The sequence below is a fragment of the Petromyzon marinus genome, chromosome 13, assembly GCF_048934315.1.
Source record: "Petromyzon marinus isolate PM22_M1 ecotype Great Lakes invasive population chromosome 13, UKy_Petmar_22M1.pri1.0, whole genome shotgun sequence".
In the NCBI taxonomy this organism is placed as follows: domain Eukaryota; kingdom Metazoa; phylum Chordata; class Hyperoartia; order Petromyzontiformes; family Petromyzontidae; genus Petromyzon; species Petromyzon marinus.
This window is the reverse complement of record NC_133679.1, coordinates 3,416,170-3,438,151: the sequence shown is the minus strand read 5'-3', so window position 1 is coordinate 3,438,151 and position 21,982 is coordinate 3,416,170. Positions and strand designations below refer to the sequence as shown.

General features: G+C 42.0%; 2 protein-coding genes across 5 annotated transcripts; one reads left to right on the top strand and one right to left on the bottom strand.

Annotated features, from left to right (window-relative positions):
• Window positions 1-392: 392 nt before the first annotated feature.
• Window positions 393-8,419, bottom strand: CHTOP (chromatin target of PRMT1). 4 transcript variants are annotated; one of them, XM_076066804.1, is made up of 6 exons: window positions 8,270-8,419; window positions 7,104-7,182; window positions 4,861-5,011; window positions 4,217-4,601; window positions 3,244-3,357; window positions 393-1,907 (listed from the first exon to the last, which is right to left on the bottom strand). In XM_076066804.1, the coding sequence occupies exons 2-6, from the start codon at window positions 7,166-7,168 to the stop codon at window positions 1,702-1,704; spliced, it is 921 nt and encodes a 306-aa protein (XP_075922919.1). In that variant the 5' UTR covers window positions 7,169-7,182; window positions 8,270-8,419; the 3' UTR covers window positions 393-1,701. The 4 variants fall into 4 exon arrangements, with proteins under 4 accessions (XP_075922919.1, XP_032809832.1, XP_075922920.1 ...); XM_032953941.2 differs by having other exon boundaries at window positions 4,217-4,598; XM_076066805.1 differs by lacking the exon at window positions 3,244-3,357.
• A 2,630-nt stretch (window positions 8,420-11,049) lies between these two features.
• Window positions 11,050-19,007, top strand: VPS72 (vacuolar protein sorting 72 homolog). Its single transcript, XM_032953940.2, has 6 exons — window positions 11,050-11,285; window positions 12,423-12,578; window positions 12,770-12,905; window positions 14,681-14,863; window positions 16,986-17,130; window positions 18,209-19,007. Exons 1-6 carry the CDS (start codon window positions 11,169-11,171, stop codon window positions 18,618-18,620), a joined length of 1,149 nt encoding a protein of 382 aa, XP_032809831.1. The 5' UTR covers window positions 11,050-11,168; the 3' UTR covers window positions 18,621-19,007.
• The last annotated feature ends 2,975 nt before the right edge of the window (window positions 19,008-21,982 follow it).

Here is a 21,982-nt window from a genome sequence, read left to right as displayed (position 1 = left end):
TCAGCAATTGTTTCTTGCTGTGGTTGTCACACCTGATGACGGACGCTTGTGTTGCGCCAGAAACGTTATTTATTTTTGTATACCTACGTGACTTTACCGAAAGAACCAAAGAGTATGGATCCCTGCAGTCATTTGTAACATGACAGTACGAGGTTATGCTGCCACCTACTGAGAATTTAGCACAGCCCAACATGTCCTGACACGCATAAGGCATTTGCATGACATTTCCACAAATTACGTGCAGAACCTTCAAGCTTAGAAAAAACACAAGACAGAAACATAATTATATAATCGAAAGTGAAAAACGAGTCTTAAGAGAATCTTTGCACAGTGTATATACATACGTTGTTTCTTTATCGGCAGATATTTTTAAGAAAGCACAAAACCACAGCTTGGTGAATGACACTTTTATATCATGTAAAAGCATATTCAGAACAACTTCTTCGATTTGAAGACATTGTAAAATGTAGCTTTACAGCTTTGTGGAGTTACTAGCTTAATCTTGAATCCAAGTATTGACCTTTTTATACCACACATTTTAACCTTGCATACCACATATCTGCAGTTGATAAACCTTGGAAATGTAAAAAAAGTGGCCTCTATAAAAATCCACCTTTAAATGTCAATATACTGATTATTTACGGAAGCAGTTTCACTGGAAAAAAAGGTTACAGTATTGATGCAAATCATCCTGTATGTGAAGTTTCTTACATGTGGCACCCCCAAATGTAAAACACAAACTTGTATCAGTGTTTACCTATATGAATGAAATGCTATTTACAAGCTTTTAAACACTTGTGACAAGAAACTTTTTCAGAATATGGTTTGCAGTTCAGTGCAAAACTTTAACAAACTTTTAACTGTGTATATCGAGATAGATTTAGATAACAAATATCGACTAATTAAAATGATAAATTTTTACATTTGAAGACAATACAACTCTTTCAGTATACTGTCACATTTATGCATGTTTATGGGATAAAAAAAAGATCAGAGTAGGAGTGCCCCAGATATCTCATGAGAATGCAGATCTAATGAGATCCAGTAAAACTTAATATAAAAATTGTAAATATGAATGTCTATGGATAGTTGTATTCACATGACCAGCAAGGCCCACACTGCTGGAGGCTGGGCCAGGAGTTAGCAATAGGCCAGCAGAGTTCTCACCACAAGCATGGTCAGGAAGTTAGACGGTGAGGGAGCGATACATACAAAGGGGGAGAAAAACAACATTAACAGGGTATGTATATTGAACTTTCGCACTGTATGTAGTCAACCATATGATGTCGTGAAAAGTGGTGAGGCACATGGGTGTGGAATGTTTTCTAGGTGTGGGCTGGAGGATGCAGCTGGATGGTTCAATCAATGTTCAATCAATGTAAAAAAACGCTTTAATTCTTTATTAACACTTATTCCACTTAAAATTTGGATCCAGACACATGCCTAAATAGCCATTTGGTGCACCCCTAGATGAAAGTCATGCAAAAATGTTAAGTCAATGTACATTGCCAAAATGTCAATGTCTCGCCCATAAAAAGTAAGTTATGCGTTGTGTTTTCAGCCACATGAATAAAAACTGCAAAAAAATTGGAAAGCACAATACAACTGATTTTATGTACTAACATCACATCTTCAACACTAGAGTGCCATTGTAGAATACAACTTAGAGAAAAGTATGCACGTCTAAAAGGTTACACCTGCTTATTCATCAGCATCAGCCTCAGCCATGTAGGCATCCAACTCTGCATCCATGTAACCCTTTGTTTTTGACATGTAGGCATCCAGTTGATTGTCAAGCTGCTCCCTCGTCACGTTGACCTGTGGGGCACCTCTTCCACGCCCGCGGATCCCTCTCCCTCTCGCGAGAAACCCCCTTCCACGACCTCGCCCTATTATGCCACCACGACCTGCAAAAATTAGAATGGAAATAAACAAGCAAACTCTTACAACGGTCCTATTTGTATATGCATATTAATTTCTATAAAGTGTAAAATTACTATACATATTTCCTCGCATGTTTGAGTGTTATTATTGAAATTTACATTTGAGCTAGAGCTCTCGTACAATTAATAAAGGTTCACTTAATATATGCATAATAAAATGGACAGCCTTTGTCAATCCATTGCTGGATGGCTTTCCCATGCCACATCAGTCATGCAGATTATTTGGCCATACCCTACCACGCAAATCAGTGTAGGCTGGTAAAAGGAGGGCCTAAGACTGGTTCAGATATCCATTGTGAGGGGAACGGTAGAGGAGAAACAGCAGAGGGGAAACTGGAAAATAGGGCAGAGGGAAAGAATGATAGGGAGGGTTGGACAATGTTTAATTGATCTTGTTTAGTAACTTGTCAATTTAAGGTTCCCTCAAGCTGTCATAAGAACAAAGTAATTGGCAAAACAACCCAGAGGCAAAAATGCCTACTGGCGAGCTACCCAGCCAACGGAGCCTCAGTGTTTTATTAAAATGCCATATATATGTATATACACATGGCACTTTTTCCATACTATCGGGGAATAAATAATTACATTCCAATGATATAAAATGCATTTATTAATCAGAAAATATTGATTCTCCAAGTCCCTAATACACAAATTGCATGTCCAGATTATTTTTGATAGGCATGTTGCTTGTACTTTGACACTTGAAACCGTTAGAGGCTGCTACGTTCACCTCAATATATTAAAATAATTGATTTCTGAATCAACTCAACTCTAAATGTCAATCACAATGAATAGATGTAAGACTGCTTTGATATTTTGTCTGAAAAAATCATTGGGTTTTAAGTCGACTAAAAAGCTGTATTGATTGGACATCTTTGTGTTTAAAGCTATTGATGGATGTTTTAAAAAAATTGACTCCTGTGATTTCCTGAAGACAAGAAACATCCAATTTTTTCATGTAGCCAGTAAAATGTATATACATTTTAAAGTGAAGCATCGATTAAAAAAATAGGAATCAACTATAGTTACATTATTTAACGTTTACTCTTGGAAGACTAAAACCACGAGCATACCTGTTGCAGAGCCAATGTCTACATCATTGAAACATTACTGTCAATGCTTTCATAGCACCGTGAAAGAGAATGTGAATTTTTTTGTTCCACGGCCCATATTTTTAATATATCGACATTTGGGATTCAAAATTGAGCTCCACCTTCATATCTAGATCTCCTGCTTTTAAATAACGGATATTGAAATAGGAATGTGAAATATTGGTAGCGATTGTTTTACAAATGCTTGCCTCTGCCACCCATTCCCCCCAAGCCACCAACATCTCCTCCCCGGCCACCGACACCCCGGCCCCTCATCCCTCCTCTCCTCAGCCCCAACTTCAGCGCCACACCACGCCCAGCACCTTAACCACAAAACAATCACACATAGCCCAATCTTTGCTTGAACAATTTTCTTCTACAGATTCAAACCAAACAAAAACTCTTTCTGGAGGTATAAGCACAACACAATACACCTGTATACTCCAAAGTGGAGACACTGACCCCAGTATGACAAATGTTGATTTATTACAAAGCAGCAGCTATTTCATCAACCCCCAACTGATAACTGGATTTAAAATGAGTAACTTTTCCAGTTCCAAGTTTAAAATTCTAAAAACCACCGTAAAGCAGCATTGTGTTTATAGTAAGCCTGGAGGCAACAAGGAAGATTAACAGCCAGAACTTGCACAAACATTTGCAAACATTGACATGGACACCAACAAATAGAATGGAATGAGCTCAAAAGTTATAAATCACAAAGCGATGCATGCTTGGAAGACAGACGGAAAAAAGAACAGATGATTATAAGAAAGGCAGCTTACGCATATTGCACTCTTTAAAGGTGATAATGGGGAATGTCACAAATGATGGTGGTCAAAAAAATGGAGTGGAGGCCAATGGAGGGAATCCAGCCAAAGGAGGGAACATGCTTGAGTTTATCCACCAGAGGAGATGGATAAATGAAATAAAGTTGTGTGCAGGTGTTAAATGGATGTTTGCATTTGAGGACCATAAGCGATGATAATGGCTAAGAGAGTCCTTTATCCAGCCATACATTGATCCTGTCTTATAATAAATTTACAACTCGGACAACTTCAATATGTAGGTGATGACACTCAACCGACAGAAAAATGTGTCCATACAAGTGTTTAGAATGTAAGATTGGCAAGACTTACAAAGCTAAACATGTAATCATGGGCATTGCAAAAATAAAAAGCAAACCTCTTGTTGTAATTGCACCGCGCATTCCTCCACGGAGCAATCCACGCCCAGCTCCGCGCATCAGGATCCCACCACGGGGTCCTCCACGGTTTAGACGGAGATTTCCCCGGATGCCACCTCGGATGCCCAGACCACCACGGCCTCGCACACCCATGGCCACCCGTCCACCCATGCCCATGCCACCCATGCCCATGCCACCCATGCCCATGCCACCCATCCCACCCATCCCACCCATGCCGCCCATCCCACCCATGCTGCCCATGCCGCCCATGCCACCCGAAGGCATACCGACTCCCATGCCCATGCCTCCATGGTTCACAGGGCCGCCCAGCCGAGCCTGGATGTTACTGGGGCCCAGCCGCTGCTTCAGATTCAGACTCCTCTGCTAAATAAAAGATTGAACACAATTAAAACCATGCCAAAATATGAAATGGAAACATTCCACGACACATTGGTTTGTTTAAATCAATTAAAGTCGGCATTACAATGTCAACCAAAAGTGTAATAACTGGGTAGGTGGCTATTAACACTATAACATTCTTCTCAAATATGCACTCTTGTTTAATATTTTTTAAATATTACAGGACATTAATTTGTTAACTTTGACATGTAACAATTATGGATGTTTACCAATTAAAACTCACCTGCTTTATTTTAAGAGCTGCCTGAACTGAAGGACGATTCTCCATTTGCTGTGCCAGTCGTCTGTTCTTGGCACTAGCAGCATGCTGTTGTTGCAGGGTAGCCTGAACGTTCACTTGTGCAGGTTGCTTATTCCTCATCATGTTAGTAAAGCTTCAAGGTTGGAAGGTTGGACAGAAGCGAGGGGAAGGTCTGTCACGAGTGTTGCACATGAACAGCAGACAATCCCACAATCCCCTGCAACTTCAACATCGGTGTCCCACGATGGTGCGAAATGCTATGATTCCACACTATGGTTACCGTCTCTGCACAAGACCATAGCCCCAGCACAAACACTGCTAGAGGCAGGAGGCAGATGCATTTTACCGTCCCCAGCATTGACAGAAATGTCATCAAAAGTAACAGCAGTAAAGAAATGTAATGAGGTTTTCATATGCAAAACTGAAAGTCATATGGATAAAGATGTTTCTGAATCCTTGTTTTATATTGTTATATGAAGGGACTTTTTTGTGACAAGTCAAAGTGATCAAATTATGGTGGAAAAGTAAAATACAGTATCGCAAAGGTATTAAAAAAAGATGGCAGGTATAATGCTAATCATTCCACTCCTGGAGGTGTTATGTGGATGCTTTAGACAGAGACAAGGGTACTTGAACATAGTATATTTATTTGGAAAAAGGTTTGTGCAATGCACTTAAATATTTAAGGTTACTGCTAAAACCATAACTCGTTACAACAAATTTAGAAAAATACAATATTTAAAATTATATACAAAACTAGCATTTATTTCTAAATTTCCTATCCAAAAAAAGAGTTGCAAAGAGCTGGAAAAGGTTCGCATAGAACTGGAGAAAATCCAAATCCTACCAAAACTGGAAATGTGGTAAATCTGAGATACAGCTTCAGTGGAGTTTGAAGTGTGATTTAGTGTGCTTAAGAATGTGTATGGTGGGATTTAGGACTGTACGACTAGGTGATGTGTCAAAATGGTTTAAGTAGTTGAACAGGAAGATATTTCACCAGGGTTAAATGGTTTGCTTGACTGCTCACTAAACCGTGATTTTATTCGTGACAGTTGGAAACCCAGGAATCACGATGCACTATTTATTTACAGCTGAGGGACTTGGAGTAAGCATATTATGTAGCTTTGTTAGGTTCTATAAAAGTTTGGCTGGGGCAGTGCAAATCGTATTAGGTAATACGATTTCACGCTAGGACATTATCAGCAGAGGTGGAAGAACAATGTAAAATTCTGAGAGCAGAGAAAAACATTGACTCAAAGTAGTAATGTCCATAACATTGGATAGTGATAATATAAATCTTGCTTTAGAAGGACAAATTCTTGATGGAATAAAGCACTTCGTACAAGTAAATATATTTACTTAAGAAACGAATTCAAGGCAGAAGTAATATCTAAGCAAGGGAATTGGCAGCTCAACCAAGCAACTGAAAATGTTAAGAATTTCATAGCAAGATATGGTGCACAACTCAGAAATTGGAATAGAACATGCCAAGTAAGTATCATAGGTGTAAAGAGGGAAGAGGATGTTTTGATTGGCAGGACATAGTGGAGGAGGGCAATGTACCAAAACAGGCCATTGTATTGAAATCCAGAGGGTGACGACCAAGGGTAAGAGCTAAAGCTATATGGCAGAATGCTATAAAAGTGGACTTTGAAGGTCAGGATTTCGACTGAAACTTGCAGGCGTTGACATAAGGAATTGATGAAGTGTGGTGGCATCAATGACATGGAGTGTCATAACCTCTTCATCTTGATTCAAGTTTTGTTCAGCTTGCGGAATTATGAAAACGTGTACCAATAGAAATGTATGTGGGGAGAATACCACCGAGAGGTGAGAGATGTAAAAGAAATGCAAGCCACTTACAAGGTCTCTGAGCCCAGAGATCCTTTGGACAGAATGTTGTGCTCTCCACATGCCTCTTACTGACATGCCTACACCCAACCTGTGGGCAGCATGACCATGGACAGTGCGAGAGCAATCATACTGACCTCCGCAGTTTTTTTGCATCTGCCATGTGCTGGGGACTGTGCACACATTGGGACAATCTGCAGAGATTTCCTCCGTCATTTTTCCATTACCTTGGCAAGGACCACTGCACACATCGGTTGGCGTTTGCAACCCTTCATGCACAGATATGTGGACTGGACGGTAACACAATCCTTCTGGATAATTGTGTGGGTTGCTCTGGACATCTTTAGTTTTTTGGGACTTTTTAATCTCACCGCTCGTGTAAGGAAACCTTGGTGGTGCTCTTCAGAACAACCTTTGCCCCCTGTTGAGTTGCCATCTTCAAAAATTGTTCTAAAGGAAAAACATTTTTAAAGCAAAGTTACATTAAGCCAAAGAAAAACAACAGAAAGCACAAGTCCCCGAGAAACATATTTTACCACCAATCAGGTTTCAATCCAACAATCACAAAAAATCATATCACAGATGATGAACGTGGTTTTCAGACACCTAGGGAACAGTGTTTTATGAATGACATTAACCGCCATTGGGTGAGATATATAATATTCTGGTAATAAGAATACGTACATGTCTTGGCACAATGTCAATGCCTTACGTTTGCTTGCAGATGTTACACGCGTTTATTAATTTACAGCCCTTTATCACCCTACGAAACACTACCCTCTAAGGTCCCTCTAGAATTGGGCTGCACCATTCAGTTGCCAACCCCCTGCTGAATGAAGGCCTCCGCATTCTGTATCGGTCATCGCAATATGAATGCATTCATTCAACTTTACTAAACAACGCGTTCAAACCAACATGCTCGTGACAATGGATTCCTTTTTAATACAACAAATGGAGAGCCGGACATATGCTACTGTACAGGTACAGTAATTACCAAAAGCGCCTCAATAATCCCATCGCAAAGGCTCTCAAATACAACCCTTGCCGGGCTATTCCTACGGGCAAGACACCCACCACCGAATTACTTGTCACCCATAACGACGCGTTTACGTAAAGATTATGCTTCTTAGTTTGGTTTGTGTTATTTTAACCGGGCCCACGTGGGTCCAGGGACTCGTTCACTTCCCCGCTTTAGCGCTCCGCTGTGGCGAAAAAAAGCCCCGCATTGTCACCGTCTTCTCGTACGATAAAAGCTCACACAACAACAACAAATAATTAACTTCTAATTTACCAACTTTGGTTAGCGCCGCTAACGAAATAAAGTAGATTAACATGTTGAAACAAAATCCTATTCGACTAGGGCTGCGAATTCAGCCGCTGCCGGGCCTCAAGAGCGGCCGGTGACAAGCGGCGGATGAACAAACAAAAAAAGTCAAGGACCTTGCGAGCTCACGGTGCAACACCGCCACCTCTTCGTGTCGATGCTGTAAAAAAAACTAAACGGGGTGGCGAGGAGAGACTAATCGGAGGCACTCACCAGCTTCGTTGGCTCTGCTGCTGCTGCTGGCGAGAGTGAACACGGGCGGCCGCTCGCCTGCGTCTCTCGATTCACGAGCCAAACGCAAGGAAAATGGCGGCGGCGGCGGTTTTTTTTATTTCCCAGCGCGGATAGGCGGCCGGGCCTTTCTCGCCTGCCGCGCGCTGTGCGCATGCGCGCTGCCGCGTCTGCGCCTATCCGCTGTGTGAAATGCAAAGGCTACGTGGGGGTGAGGGGGGTGCGGCTGTGTTTCTTTTTGTTATTCTTGGTTCTTTCGGTAAAGTCACGGAGATAGAAAGTAAAAATTAAATACAATTTTAAAATAAAATGAAGGGGGAAAAACCCCCCCACGACGTTTCGATCGCAACATAAGCGGTCTTCATCTTATCTCCGCCTGATGAAGACCGCTTGTGTTGCGATCGAAACGTCGTGGTGGGGCGGGGGGGGTGCCTTTATTTTTAATTTAATAAAACATTTATTTTCTATCTACGTGACTTTACCGAAAGAACGAAGAACACGAATTCCTGCAGTCACGAAAGTTTTAAGTAAAAAAAAATCTGTTTTGTGTTGTTTGTTTCACGTGTGGGGGTTTGAATGATCGAAGCGATGTCCGGATCCTGGATCGATTTCAATATTCAAAACGAAAACTATTTAAACAAATTTTTGTTTATATATTTTTTATCAGATAAGGCACACTGAGCTGTTGTGTAGCTTTTTTTTCACAAGCGACCAGGCTATCACAAATGATAGCTGAACGAAATGACTTATCGCGTGGAAATTTACGACGGACAAATACTCTAAATACGTATTCTTGGTTCTTTAGGTAAAGTCACGTAGAAGGGAAATAATAAAAGAATAAAATTCTCACGACGTTTCGATTGCAACACAAGCAATCATCATCAGGTGCGAACACCTGATGATGATTTTTCACACGTGATGATGATTGCTTGTGTTGCAATCAATACGTCGTGAGAATTGTATTGTTTTATTTTTTTATTATTTCACTTCTACGTGACTTTACCGAAAGAACCAAGAATATGAATCCCTCCAGTAACGAAACCTTTAAATCGAAATTTAACTCTAAATACGTGTTTAATAAATGTTGAGGGAAAACAAAACTCCACACATAACAGACGTGGCACGTGTGGGATTGAACCCACGACCTCCTGTAAAAGGGGGCTTATTCAAAATGTTTATCGTTTTTAATGGCAAAAAAACGGATAATATACACTTTAACGTGATAACAAATGTATGTTAATAGCTTCAAAGGATCAAAGAGCCTCCACTTGTTCGCCATCATTGTCAACGGAGGGACATTTCTCGTGCTATTGTTGCAAATTCTCAGAAGTGTTAAACATTTGTTTTTGAATCACCCTGTACAGAAGTTAAGATCTCGCCGCCGTGGCGTCTACACCTCAAGATCCTCCTCCACGTACTCTGCCCCCTTGCCAGCTCACATGGTTCCAAACCACAAGCATATTGCAATACTGTGTGGCTCCAGGGGTTAGGTGCCCAATTCTAGATTTGAAGCTTTCGTGACTGCAAGGATCCATACTCTTTGGTTCTATTCGGTAAAGTCACCTGATGAAGGTCACTTGTGTTGTGGCCGAAACGTCGTGATTTTTGTTATTTTATTTTTTGCCTACGTGACTTTACCGAATACAACCAAAGAGTATAGGTGCCCAATGTTGAGAGGTCTGCTGACATCGACGAGAGGATTTACTCTCCCAACAATTGTAAACATTGTGGGTTTAACTCTCCAAACACACCGGTATGCTGAAGTAGTAACGAATTGGCAAGTTCTGTTTACGTGACAAAGCCTTATTAATTGGCTGTGTCGGGTGGTGGCGGGTTTAACGACATACATGTACGCGATGAACTGCAAATTGCATAACATTAAGCAATCTTTAATTTTGCGTTGGGAAGTACATCGAAGCACAAAGAAAAGACTACAAACCGCGAAGTACATTTACAAAGTCGTGAAACAACAATTACAAAGTCGCCGTCATCATACCTGTCAACCCATACGGTTTTCTCAGTATTGTTGCAGAGAGAAATTGAGTTGTCGGGTCGATACGGCGTACAGCCGTTTCAATACGGGGGAAAAAACAATCATATGGACAAATAAACAAAAAGTGTATTGTTTAATCCTTCATAATTTCCTGTGTTTATTATTGTACATTTACAACATGAGTGTGTGTAATCCATATATCAAGCAGTATCAGCATGCAAGGACACATGCAGGTATAGCTTGATAAGCAGCATCATTGACACCAATTATCAACATGTATACATAAAAATAGCTTTTGTTTAGTGATATATTTTTTGACTTAAAGATTTCGTAACTGCAGGAATTAATATTCTTTGGGTCTTTCGGTAAAGTCACGTCGATGGTTCGAAGAAAATAACTAAAAACTACGACGTTTCGATCACCAACACAAGCGATCGTCATCAGGAGGATGATTATCGAAACGTCGTAGTTTTTTGTTATTATCTTTGAACCATCTACCTGACTTTACCGAAAGACCCAAAGAAAAAGATACTTTTTGTGTATTTGTTTGTGTTACTCCCTCGTGGTGGGACTTTGTAGGATGAACGTTGAGATTTATAAGGGACACGTGGTGACCAATACGGTCTGAATTGGTCTGTAATAAGCTCGCCACTGATAAGGGGTTGACAGGTGTGCGTTATATCGTGCGCGTCAATATCGTATCTTGTCGTGGAACGTGATATCGCGATTAAAAAAAAAATCGCCCGGATTTCGCGTTTCAAAAATCTCCAGTGCGCCTCCGCCACCGCGGGCTTGCCGTAGCAGCGCGCATCTTCGGCGCGCGGATTGTTTTGAGTTCGCAGTGCAACTCGAAGGGATTGCTTCTGTAACAACCTTTTCCCGCACGAGATGGCTTTGTCGTTGACTAGAGAGCCGCGGAAAAATGCCGGCAACAAGATGTCCAAACTGCTGGACGCGGAGGAGGACGACGATTTCTACAAAACAACCTACGGCGGATTCAATGACGTACGGACGCGTCCGCTGTGCTGACTGCGGCCTCGGTCTGGCCTAGATATCGCTGCCGCTCGGCGCTTCGCGGAGCCTGCGTACCGGCCGAGCGACGTCGCGGGCTTTGCGGCCTCTTGTGAACACATTTTTGTAGCAGAGTTTTATTGTGCATTTACATCAAATTATTGTTGCGCGTTGCAGTAGAGGCGCACTGAGCAGTTGCATAAGAGGGCATTCTTGATTTGAAGCTTTCGTGACTGTAGGAATCCATACTTTTTGGTTCTTTCGGTAAAATCACGTTAGCAGTCTTCCTGCTGTGTTTGTTTTACACCTGATGACGGTTGCTTGTGTTTCGATCGAAACGTCGTGATCTATTATTTTTTCTACCTACGTCACTTCACCGAAAGAAACCAAAGAGTAAGAGGGCATTGTTATAAAGTTGTGTTCCACGTACAGTCGTTCCTTTATCCCTTTGTATATCCTCTCGTACGCGCACGTGTGCTAAGAGCCAGAAATGTAACATTAAGTTAAGAGCTCTCGTTATTTGAGTTCAGCTCGCGTTGAGTGATCGCTACAACAACAACAACAAAAAACATTGCGATGTTCAGGGCGCATCATAAACTTTGCACTGGAGCAAGGTCAGTGGCTCAAAATGGCACTGAGCCGGCACCGCTAAGCTGGGTTTGAATCCGGGTTTCCGTCGCCCGTGGTTGAACAATGTTCATAAAAGTTTAACAAGTTGATAGCCTCAGCCGATAATCGATGATTGTATAAAAATGTGGTTAATCCATTAGCGAACCACTTATTAAGGCCCGATTTCGGGAGAGCTTTGATTACATCGTCTCAAACTACTGCAATGATGCTTCATAAATGTCTGAAAAAAATAATCGGGCTTACGATCGCAAACCAGTAAAACGTCACCCTCTGTTGTATACAGTATTTATTTATGGGTGGACAGACTCAATATTACTTTTAGGATTATGTAATTTAGCAGGAATTTGTGACTCTTAGAAAGCTACATGACCACGATGTAAATGTACAAATACATAGTCGTGGAGCTATGTCTTAAGCCTGGACAAGAGCAGGTGACTGAGGGCATATGGAATTCTCCTAACAGTACAATACAATCGAGAACGCGTATGCTTTGCCTTGCAGGAATCCGGTGATGATGAGTTCAAGTCGGACGTGTCGGCCAGTGAGGATGAGGTGGATTCAGATTTTGATATTGATGAGGGTGATGAACCGGCTAGTGACCATGAAGAGGATGATGCCCCAAAGAAGAAGAGACGTGTTGTTACAAAGGCATACAAGGTGGGGTAAAATAGTCCTCATTTTCAATCATACTATTCTGCTGTATACTGAATTGTATAGTTTAATAATATATTGGCGCTACTCAATCCTTTATGGACAAAAATTTATATTTTAATACTGCACAAAATATGATTCAAGTACTATTTTTCACAAATCTAATGTGCAATATTTTCTGAATTTATTCTGTGCAGGAGCCCGTAAAAGTAAACAAGCCAACCAGTAAATCAAAAACAAGGAAGTCAAGCGATGATGTGGAATGGATGCCAGCTTCTCCTGAAGACAAAAGAGACTTATCAGAATTGCATAGCGATTTCAGTGGAAGCACAGGTTGGTTTCATCGGATGGGATATGTGTGCACTTATCATTAGTCGTTGCTCGCTGTTAGGATTTGAATCTTATGGCGGGACCCCGGGGTCCCGAATAAACGGAAGTCAAAATCATAATTTATTTTAACAAAAATTCGCGACTCCGTCCCACCGCGCACATAAACGCCGCAATCCACCTGGCGCGGCTCATTATGTTGTCATGTCGTCGAAGCATAGCGAGGACGAATGCGCAGAAGAAACAAAACTTTGAAACTTTGATTAGCACATCGTGTAGAGCTCGTTGAGAGGTTAATTTGACTACTTGACTACTTGATTTTATTTCCGGGAGACTTGAATATTTCAGTGCATTTGATCAAAATCTGAAAAAGTATTTGAGGTGTTTATTGGTATACCATGCTGACATTGGTCAGTTATCCAAATAAGCAGTCTATTTTTGATCACCATATATTACGTTTTGGGTTATAAGAGCTGCTATTTGATTTCAGTGTTTAGTGTCCTGAATAAGTGTGTCATCTTTACACAAACCTTATTTCTCTTTAATCACCTTCATAGTGACCGCAGGTTCGTCATATATAGCAACTGCAATTTGCTATTTTGATTCAAAGTTGCAGTTGTCTTTGCTCTCCGTAGGATATGTATGCTATTCTATTGTTACGTTATAAACTGCCAATGCAAGACTTAAATTTTGATTTAAAGCTTTCGTGACTGCAGTAATTCATATTCTTAGCTCTTTCGGTAAAGTCACGTTGAAGGGAAACAAAATAATAAAATATATCTAAAACAATAAAAATTCTCACGACGTTTCGACCATAACACAAACGGTCGTCATCAGGTGGTCCGTTTCAACACATTACATAAAATCCGTGATCTGGTTCCGTCTGTAAAAGATGTGATTCCGGACATACAGTACTCTGGTGTCTACAAACTAAGTTGCCTCTGTGGTAGTAGTTACATTGGAGAAACCAAACGCCATGTCTCGGACCGCATTCGTGAACACAAAGCAGACCTTAAACACGGTAGGACCAACACCTCGGCCGTGGCAGATCATTGTTATAATTCAGTAGGCTCACATGACATTGACTTTTCCAAGACAGAGGTTCTTTGTAAGCCATCTGGCTACCATGAGAGATTTGTTCATGAGGCTATCCACATATACAAGCACAGAGACAATTTCAACCGAGAAGATGGATTCTGGCTTAGCAATCATTGGAAAGATTTGATAAACCATTTCAGGTCTTAATTGATTGTTCACACTTACAGTGGCTTTCAGACAGCATACATTAATTTTTCGTCTCCCCCCTCCTCTTTTCAGAACATAGATGGACTAGTCCTTCTAAATAAACTGCCAAATCGCTGCGCGTGGCGCTGACGTTTTTTTATAAATAAATAAATACGCCGTTTAAAAATAAATAAACTTATGCAAACCGACACACCTGATGACGACCGTTTGTGTTATGGTCGAAACGTCGTGAGAATTTTTATTGTTTTATATATATTTTATTGTTTCCCTTCAACGTGACTTTACCGAAAGAGCTAAGAATAGAAAAATGCAAGACTTGTCAACCAGGGGTCCATGGACCTCAAGAAGGCTATAAAAGTTCCACAAAGTTCATAAGAGTGGTAGGTTCCAATCAGGACACTGCAATCAGATCTGCATGCGAGCATCCTTTACCTCCAGACACAATTATATAACTGCTTACTGAAGTATGGGTCTGTGTCATAGGAGCCAATCACAATGAGCACACCTCAGCTGTTCGTGTCTTTGCACGCACACAGCGCGGAAGGCGATGAGGCACTCGACAGCTGAGTGCACAAGACAGACGTACTTGCGAGTGAAGGAACGAGAGGAGCTGCCCAAGCGCCAACGGAAGAGGCAATATGAAGAGAGTGGCCGAGTGAGCCAGCAACAGCTGCTGGCCGAGGCCAAGATCACCGAGGAGCTCAACCTGCGCTCCCTGGGTACGACGCGGTGGCTCTTTGTGCTCTGCCTGCTTCCACCTGGTTCCACTTCCAGATGTTTGAGTGAAGCTGTGTGTCCAGCAGTAGTTGCTTGAGGCTCCAGTTTGAGGAGACAACAAAGTGTGCTAGTCTCATTTTAACGCATGCAGGTGGATTCATTGAACAACTGCAATTTTAATCCATAATCGAGGTTTTTTGGGTTAGATCGCGTCAATATACAAGTGTGTCGTTAAAACCCGCCACCACCTGACACAGCCAACTAGTAAGGGTTGTCACGTAAACAGGTGTGTTGGAGAGCCAAGCCACAACATTTACGATCTGAGTACCTGTACCTATACTAAGATTGTAAATGTTGTGGCTTGGCTCTCCAACACATCGGTGTGCTGTACTAGTTACGAATTGGCAAGTTCTGTTTACATGACATCCCTTACTAGTTGGCTGTGTCGGGTGGTGGCGGGTTTGAACGACACATATATTTACGCGACCTAACCCAAAAAAACCTCTTATGGATGATATTGGCTGCAAAAGCCTACGTGTTAAACTGAAATTGTAATTGCAGTCGATTCCCCACCTGATTGGTGCATACAATCTGCAAACACCCAGCAATTGTCTATTGCTGGGCAGTTACGCAAATTAGGCAACTTAGAGTCAAAATGCAATGTTCATCACACCTAAGCTACCATACCATTTTGAAGGTAATTAAATAGTTTTTATAAAGTATTATTTATGGAATGCATGTGTTTTGACATGTACACGAAACTGAATGTACCTTTACCATCCATCCATAAATAAAGTCAGTTAATTTTAGTACGTCCTTCACCTTTGTATTATATCAGCATATCGCCCTTGTTTTGGAAGGTGGCTAGAAGAATTATATCTCAATTACAGTCCTAATTGGTTAACATACTATCCCCAAGTAAGAGACACTTCTGATTATACTAATGATTTCCCACATTTCGATTTAAAGCTTTCGTGACTGCAAGGATTCATCTTCTTTGGTTCTTTCGGTAAAGTCACGTAGAATGAGAATAAAACAATAAAATAACACAATAAAATTCTCACGACGTTTCGGCCACAACGCCAGCGGCCTTTCACCTGAAGACGGCCGCTTGCGTTGTGGCCGAAACGTCGTGAGAATTTTATTGTGTTATTTTATTGTTTTATTCTCATTCTATGTGGCTTTACCGAAAGAACCAAAGAAGATTTCCCACATGTTTAAAGTCTCTGAATTATGCGCCAGAACTCAAGGAACTACCTTGTAAAGCATGTGATATACAAATAGAGCAGAGCTCCTAATGCTGATTGCACCATTGTGCAATTCTACGGATCCCATGATTTCACGGCAAAGAGGAAAAGAGCAGAAGTAATTATGAACACGAGTTAAATTAATCCCAATATCTGCAGTGTCCATGTATAAGGGTAAGCCTGGCAGCAGTCTCAATGAAAGGATGACGCCTTGATATAGGAGGTTGCCACTTGTCGGCAATGCTGCAGACATAGAGGAGTGAAAGGGCACCCAACTTTCAACTCACTCTCAAGCCTTACCCTACAGTACTAACTGAAATCCCTGTCGTGTATTCAAAAATTATCCTATTAAGAAAATGAGCTAAAAAAAGTGTGATGGAGCTAAATCACATGTTGGTGAACTTTCCTTGTAAATATGTCACATTGGGATTCAAAACCAAGAAGAGATATATTTCAAAAATTTACTTTCTGCATGTATAAATTTGACTGAGAATTTTGTTTGCTGAAATTTGCTGTCAAAATATAGTTGTGTGGTTAAGCTTGGATAAGGTAATAGAAATACCATGTTACGTATCAACTTCACTGATGGTACATATTTAATTGCATTGGGAGCAAATCACATTATTTCTTGCCAAATTAACCATTTACAATGCTTTTTTCAACATCATTAATAGAGGAAGATAATATCCGTTTCTGCTTTTTACAAAACAACACGACCAGAAAATTGCAGTCGCTTCGTTTTCCAAGGGCATCTGTGAATAACTGATGCGTATGTTGCCACAACACATACATGGTGAGTTTTGTAATTTAAATGTAAATCCTAATGCTTGTCATATTTTCGAGTTTTATTTTTCCATTAATATTTATTCTCATACAGAAAACTATGAGCGACTGGAAGCAGATAAGAAGAAACAGGTTTTGAAGAAGCACCACTACACGGGGCCAGTGATCCGTTACCACTCGCTTACAATGCCACTCATCACTGAGCTCCCCATCAAGGAGGAGAATGTAGATGTGGAAGGGTATGCTCCCAGCATCACTGCACGCGAACGAACATAACATGAGCAGCAGGCACGGCAATATTGCGTTTCGACGGTGTTCTTTTAAGGAAAGCCTAAAATCTTGGTGGACAGCTTCTTACATTTTTTTTATCGCACGTACATAGTAATAATAAACACGATTTATAATGCACACATTTCACAAATCGGATGCTTTGTTTGATCGAGAACGTGGTGCAGCTCCGTTGTCAATACACTGCTGGATGAGGGCTTCCTCGTCTCTTACGGGTAGTTGTGGTTATTTGACAGCAATGGATTTTTCAGCACTGCCTTCTGCTGCTGTCCACAGTGCTGGAAATATATTAAATAAAATACCATTTTTTAAGACGTTTAAATAATTATACATATAGTTATTGGATAAATAGGTATTTTTTTTTTCTATTCAAAACTCTTTTTCTGTCTTTTAAGTAAACTATTATTGCAATCTATCAGAACATCTTCTATACATCCTTATTAAGATAGTAAGGATTTTAAACTCGTCAATAATATATATATGACAATAAATGTCAGTTCAATATTGTATTTCTGTGAATAAGCTGACAATTCGCCTTCTAAGTACTCCGAGGTCAAGGCACTGTTCTTGGGGTGATGGTGGGGGGGGGTGGCTTTTGCCTTCACTGTGCAGCTCCCTTTGGTAATAATTGACTCGAGAGTCGTTATAGCTATTTCAGTCTGTCTTGAAAAATTAACCTCTTTAAACTGGCCTTTACCCCCTGGTTCTGGCCGTTTACCCTGATGCTGTTTATTTCCTGCTTTCCATACAAGGCACATTGGGATCTACGGATGAAATGCACCTTAAAAATGGAATTTATTATTTCTACGGGGTATTTTATTTTCCTTAAAATATGTACTTTTTTCAAGAATGTAACATCTAAGTTGCACATTAGCCATATTATGGTTTTGACATAGGAATGCTCTATCTGCAACGTGGAGCGTAACATTCAATGTACAGTTTACACAAGAAATGCATGTTTCCATATTAAAAAAGAGTTGCATGTATATTTTTAAAACACTAAACCTTTTGGTGCACTGTTTCAACTAGGTTGGACCAGGAGTCGCAGCCAACAGCGGAATCTGCACAGGTTACAAGCTCCGGAAAATGCTCCCGAAACTTTATCACGTTCACAGATGAAGAGACATTCAATCAAATTTTCGCGAAGCCCAAGGTGCCCCTGCGTGTGCCTGTACGGGAGATTTGTCCTGTCACTCACAAACCAGCACTCTACCGAGATCCCATCACAGACATTCCCTATGCAAACCCGCGCGCGTTTAAGATAATTCGCGAGGCATACCGTACGTATGTGGCAACACACGGGATGCCAGCCTCATCGTCACAGTCTGGAGCAGGCACTACTGCTGCAAGCACTGCCACCTCCAGTCCTGCAACATCAGCCCAGTCGACGGACAGCGGCATACGTGCCAAGAGCAAGCCCAGCAGCAAGCCGTCTGTGTAGACTGCACTTTCAATAAGAAGCCTCATCAGTTGCTGCGACACTCCTCTCGCCCCATCTCCCTGCATATTGTGGGTGACAAATAAGATAGTGGATCTGAGGAAGCAACGATTATGTGTACTATTTGGCCGGTTGCAATCAACTTGCCATCGGTTGGACTTGAAGCCAATTGCTAAATACAAAATGTAAATCGTGTCTGCAAATGGAAATGTGTACGTGTTTCGATAGATTTGCCATTGCCAAATTTGACAAGCCAATCATCCGCATCGCAGTTTGTGTACTCGTGCAAACCTTTGAAAGCATTGTTTTAGCTCTGGGTAAATAATGCAATTTTTTATGGGGTATTTGAATGAAAGCTTCCTTTGTAAATAAACATTTTGGCCACTTGTAGCTTTGCATTTTTTGTATTTTTTTGTTTTGTAAAGAGCATGTTTATATTTTTTTACCCATACATATATAGCATACATACATACACAACCGCCCCTCCATATGCAGTAACTCCTGGTGGTGCTGCGCATTAATCTGAAAACAATTTGGATGTTAAAACATTTAAAATGTAATTTGCTTCGCGGGACGTATTTAGTACATGGCATAAATTTGACAAGCTAAATTATTCCACTAGAGGGCAGTCACTCGACACAGCGATGCAATAAATTGACGACCCCAAATTTCCCATTAAGACTCGATCCTAAGCAAATAAAACATCCCATTGCATGATATTTCTCTGAATCAACAGTGACAGAACAATAAAGAATCTTCCATGATTAAGCATGTACAATATTTTTTGTGAAAATATTGTATGATAGTGATGTGGTCAGTGTGCGGCTCACAATCTGAAAGTTGCAAGTTTAACTTCCACGTGTCGGTCAACTTATCCCTTAATCTCTCCAAGTTAAATAAAAATAAGTGAGTCCCCTGTAGATTGACTCACACCTACAGGAATGTGAAATTTATATCTCAGGCTCATGGCTGTAAACTGAAGATGAACGCCACCGGATGCTCGATTTGCACGGAAAGCCACCGACTTAGATATTTTTGTGATGTGCTCAAGTTGCACCGAGCAACAATATAAACTTTTTTTAGCTACAAGTTAGTTTTTTTTTACTTGGTTGGAGGGCTATGAGTCATGAAGTCAGTGCGTGTTTACAGTGGGCTGAAGAGAGTGGATTGCTTGGAGGTGGTGACATGGTGATGGCGAGTGGGTGAATGGTCAGGGTGTGTAAGCACACTTAGCTTCTCCAGTGACGCGATGGGTGGCAGATTTGTGCCACGTGTTAAAGCAAACAACATTGATTCGACTTAGTGCATGGCGGTGTAGCCTATGGCCTTTTGTTTGGGTTGTGCCTGTCTCGTGCCCATTTTCAGGTTTTCCATGAAGGCAGGCACTGTTTTCAACTTTTTCTAAATGTAACTGGTTTATGGTCACTGCCGATGAAGTATGTTGCGCCGTAAGTATGTTGCGCCGTAAGTATGTTGCACCATAAGTATGTTGCACTGTATGTATATTGCACTCTAGGCATGTTGCACCATATGTATGTGCATGTACAGCCCTTGATCGGACCACTGACGGAAGAGGGCATCTCAGTGCCATGCAAGCAACGAGATTATTTGACCATACTTCATGCTGTAGGATGGTGAAATTGAGTATAGGTGCAGGAGCATAGACGTACAGGACAACGATGGCTTTGTCTGTACTGCCCTTTGCTGCGCACAACGTTGTGTTGGGTAATGTAAACAGCAAAAGTTAAGCTATCATGTTGAGTGGACATGAAGGAATCAAATCAGCTCAATATGCAATTTGCCATATGGAGGTGCCATGTTATAATATAGATTATTGCATCGCAGGATCATGAGAGACGGTGACAGCTAGATGAATGTTATTCAGCCTATGGCCTATGGCTGAATAGCATTCACCCGTATCACCAAATAACACTGAACTGATCCAGCAGTGGATAATGGTGTGGTTGCCAAATGCCTGAAATCAAAACATTTTAAAGCGCGATTTTGTGGAACAAGCAGATTTGTGAAAATCCAAAACTCTGGACTGTGAGATGGTGAGGAGATGGCAGTGCAACACAAATGGGTTCAGGAACCTGACCGCGATGATTTTTTGAGTGGTATCCAAGATTACGTGTCGGTTTTCTCAGGGTACTACGGTTTCCTCTCGCATGCCAAACACTAAACAAAGTAATTTCTCACAAAACACCCCCAACATCCAGTATACAGCACAACGGAATCGTCTGCGCGAGTCCAGTTTTTGGCATTTATATCACGTGCTGACTTTCATTGGAGATGTCCCAAGGAGTATGGGTCAAAAGGAAAAATCGTGGAGAAGTGTCTCGGGGGAACGGTGAGAGGAGTACCTGACGGATACCCAGGGGTGGATAACGTCAGCCTACACAGGAGGTCCATGTGTGCTGTCATCCCCAGAGGAAGTCCCTGTGTCCTAGCATCTCCACACAGGAAGTCCCTGTGTCCTGGCATCCCCACACAGGGAGTCCCTGTGTCCTAGCATCTCCACACAGGAAGTCCCTGTGTCCTAGCATCCTCACACAGGAAGTCCCTGTGTCCTGGCATCCCCACACAGGGAGTCCCTGTGTCCTAGCACCCCCACACAGGAAGTCCCTGTGTCCTAGCATCCCCACACAGGAAGTCCCTGTGTCCTAGCACCCCCACACAGGAAGTCCCTGTGTCCTAGCACCCCCACACAGGAAGTCCCTGTGTCCTAGCACCCCCACACAGGAAGTCCCTGTGTCCTAGCACCCCCACACAGAAAGTCCCTGTGTCCTAGCACCCCCACACAGGAAGTCCCTGTGTCCTAGCATCCCCACACAGGAAGTCCCTGTGTCCTAGCACCCCCACACAGGAAGTCCCTGTGTCCTAGCACCCCCACACAGGGAGTCCCTGTGTCCTAGCATCCCCACACAGGAAGTCCCTGTGTCCTAGCATCTCCACACAGGAAGTCCCTGTGTCCTAGCACCCCCACACAGGAAGTCCCTGTGTCCTGGCATCCTCACACAGGAAGTCCCTGTGTCCTAGCATCCCCACACAGGAAGTCCCTGTGTCCTAGCACCCCCACACAGGAAGTCCCTGTGTCCTAGCACCCCCACACAGGGAGTCCCTGTGTCCTAGCATCCCCACACAGGAAGTCCCTGTGTCCTAGCATCCCCACACAGGAAGTCCCTGTGTCCTAGCATCCCCACACAGGAAGTCCCTATGTCCTAGCATCCCCACACAGGAAGTCCCTGTGTCCTAGCATCCTCACACAGGGAGTCCCTGTGTCCTAGCATCCCCACACATGAAGTCCCTGTGTCCTAGCATCCCCACACAGGAAGTCCCTGTGTACTAGCATCTCCACACAGGAA

Excerpts from the sequence above, each read along its gene's own strand:
- VPS72 (XM_032953940.2), top strand. The coding sequence starts at position 11,169 with ATGGCTTTGTCGTTGACTAGAGAGCCGCGGAAAAATGCCGGCAACAAG. Across the intron at positions 12,906-14,680 it reads CGATTTCAGTGGAAGCACAG|CGCGGAAGGCGATGAGGCAC; the intron begins GTTGGTTTCATC and ends GCACGCACACAG. Across the intron at positions 14,864-16,985 it reads GCTCAACCTGCGCTCCCTGG|AAAACTATGAGCGACTGGAA; the intron begins GTACGACGCGGT and ends ATTCTCATACAG.
- CHTOP (XM_076066804.1), bottom strand. The coding sequence starts at position 7,168 with ATGGCAACTCAACAGGGGGCAAAGGTTGTTCTGAAGAGCACCACCAAG. Across the intron at positions 4,602-4,860 it reads CAGCTCTTAAAATAAAGCAG|CAGAGGAGTCTGAATCTGAA; the intron begins GTGAGTTTTAAT and ends TCTTTTATTTAG. Across the intron at positions 3,358-4,216 it reads CGGTGCAATTACAACAAGAG|GTGCTGGGCGTGGTGTGGCG; the intron begins GTTTGCTTTTTA and ends TTTGTGGTTAAG.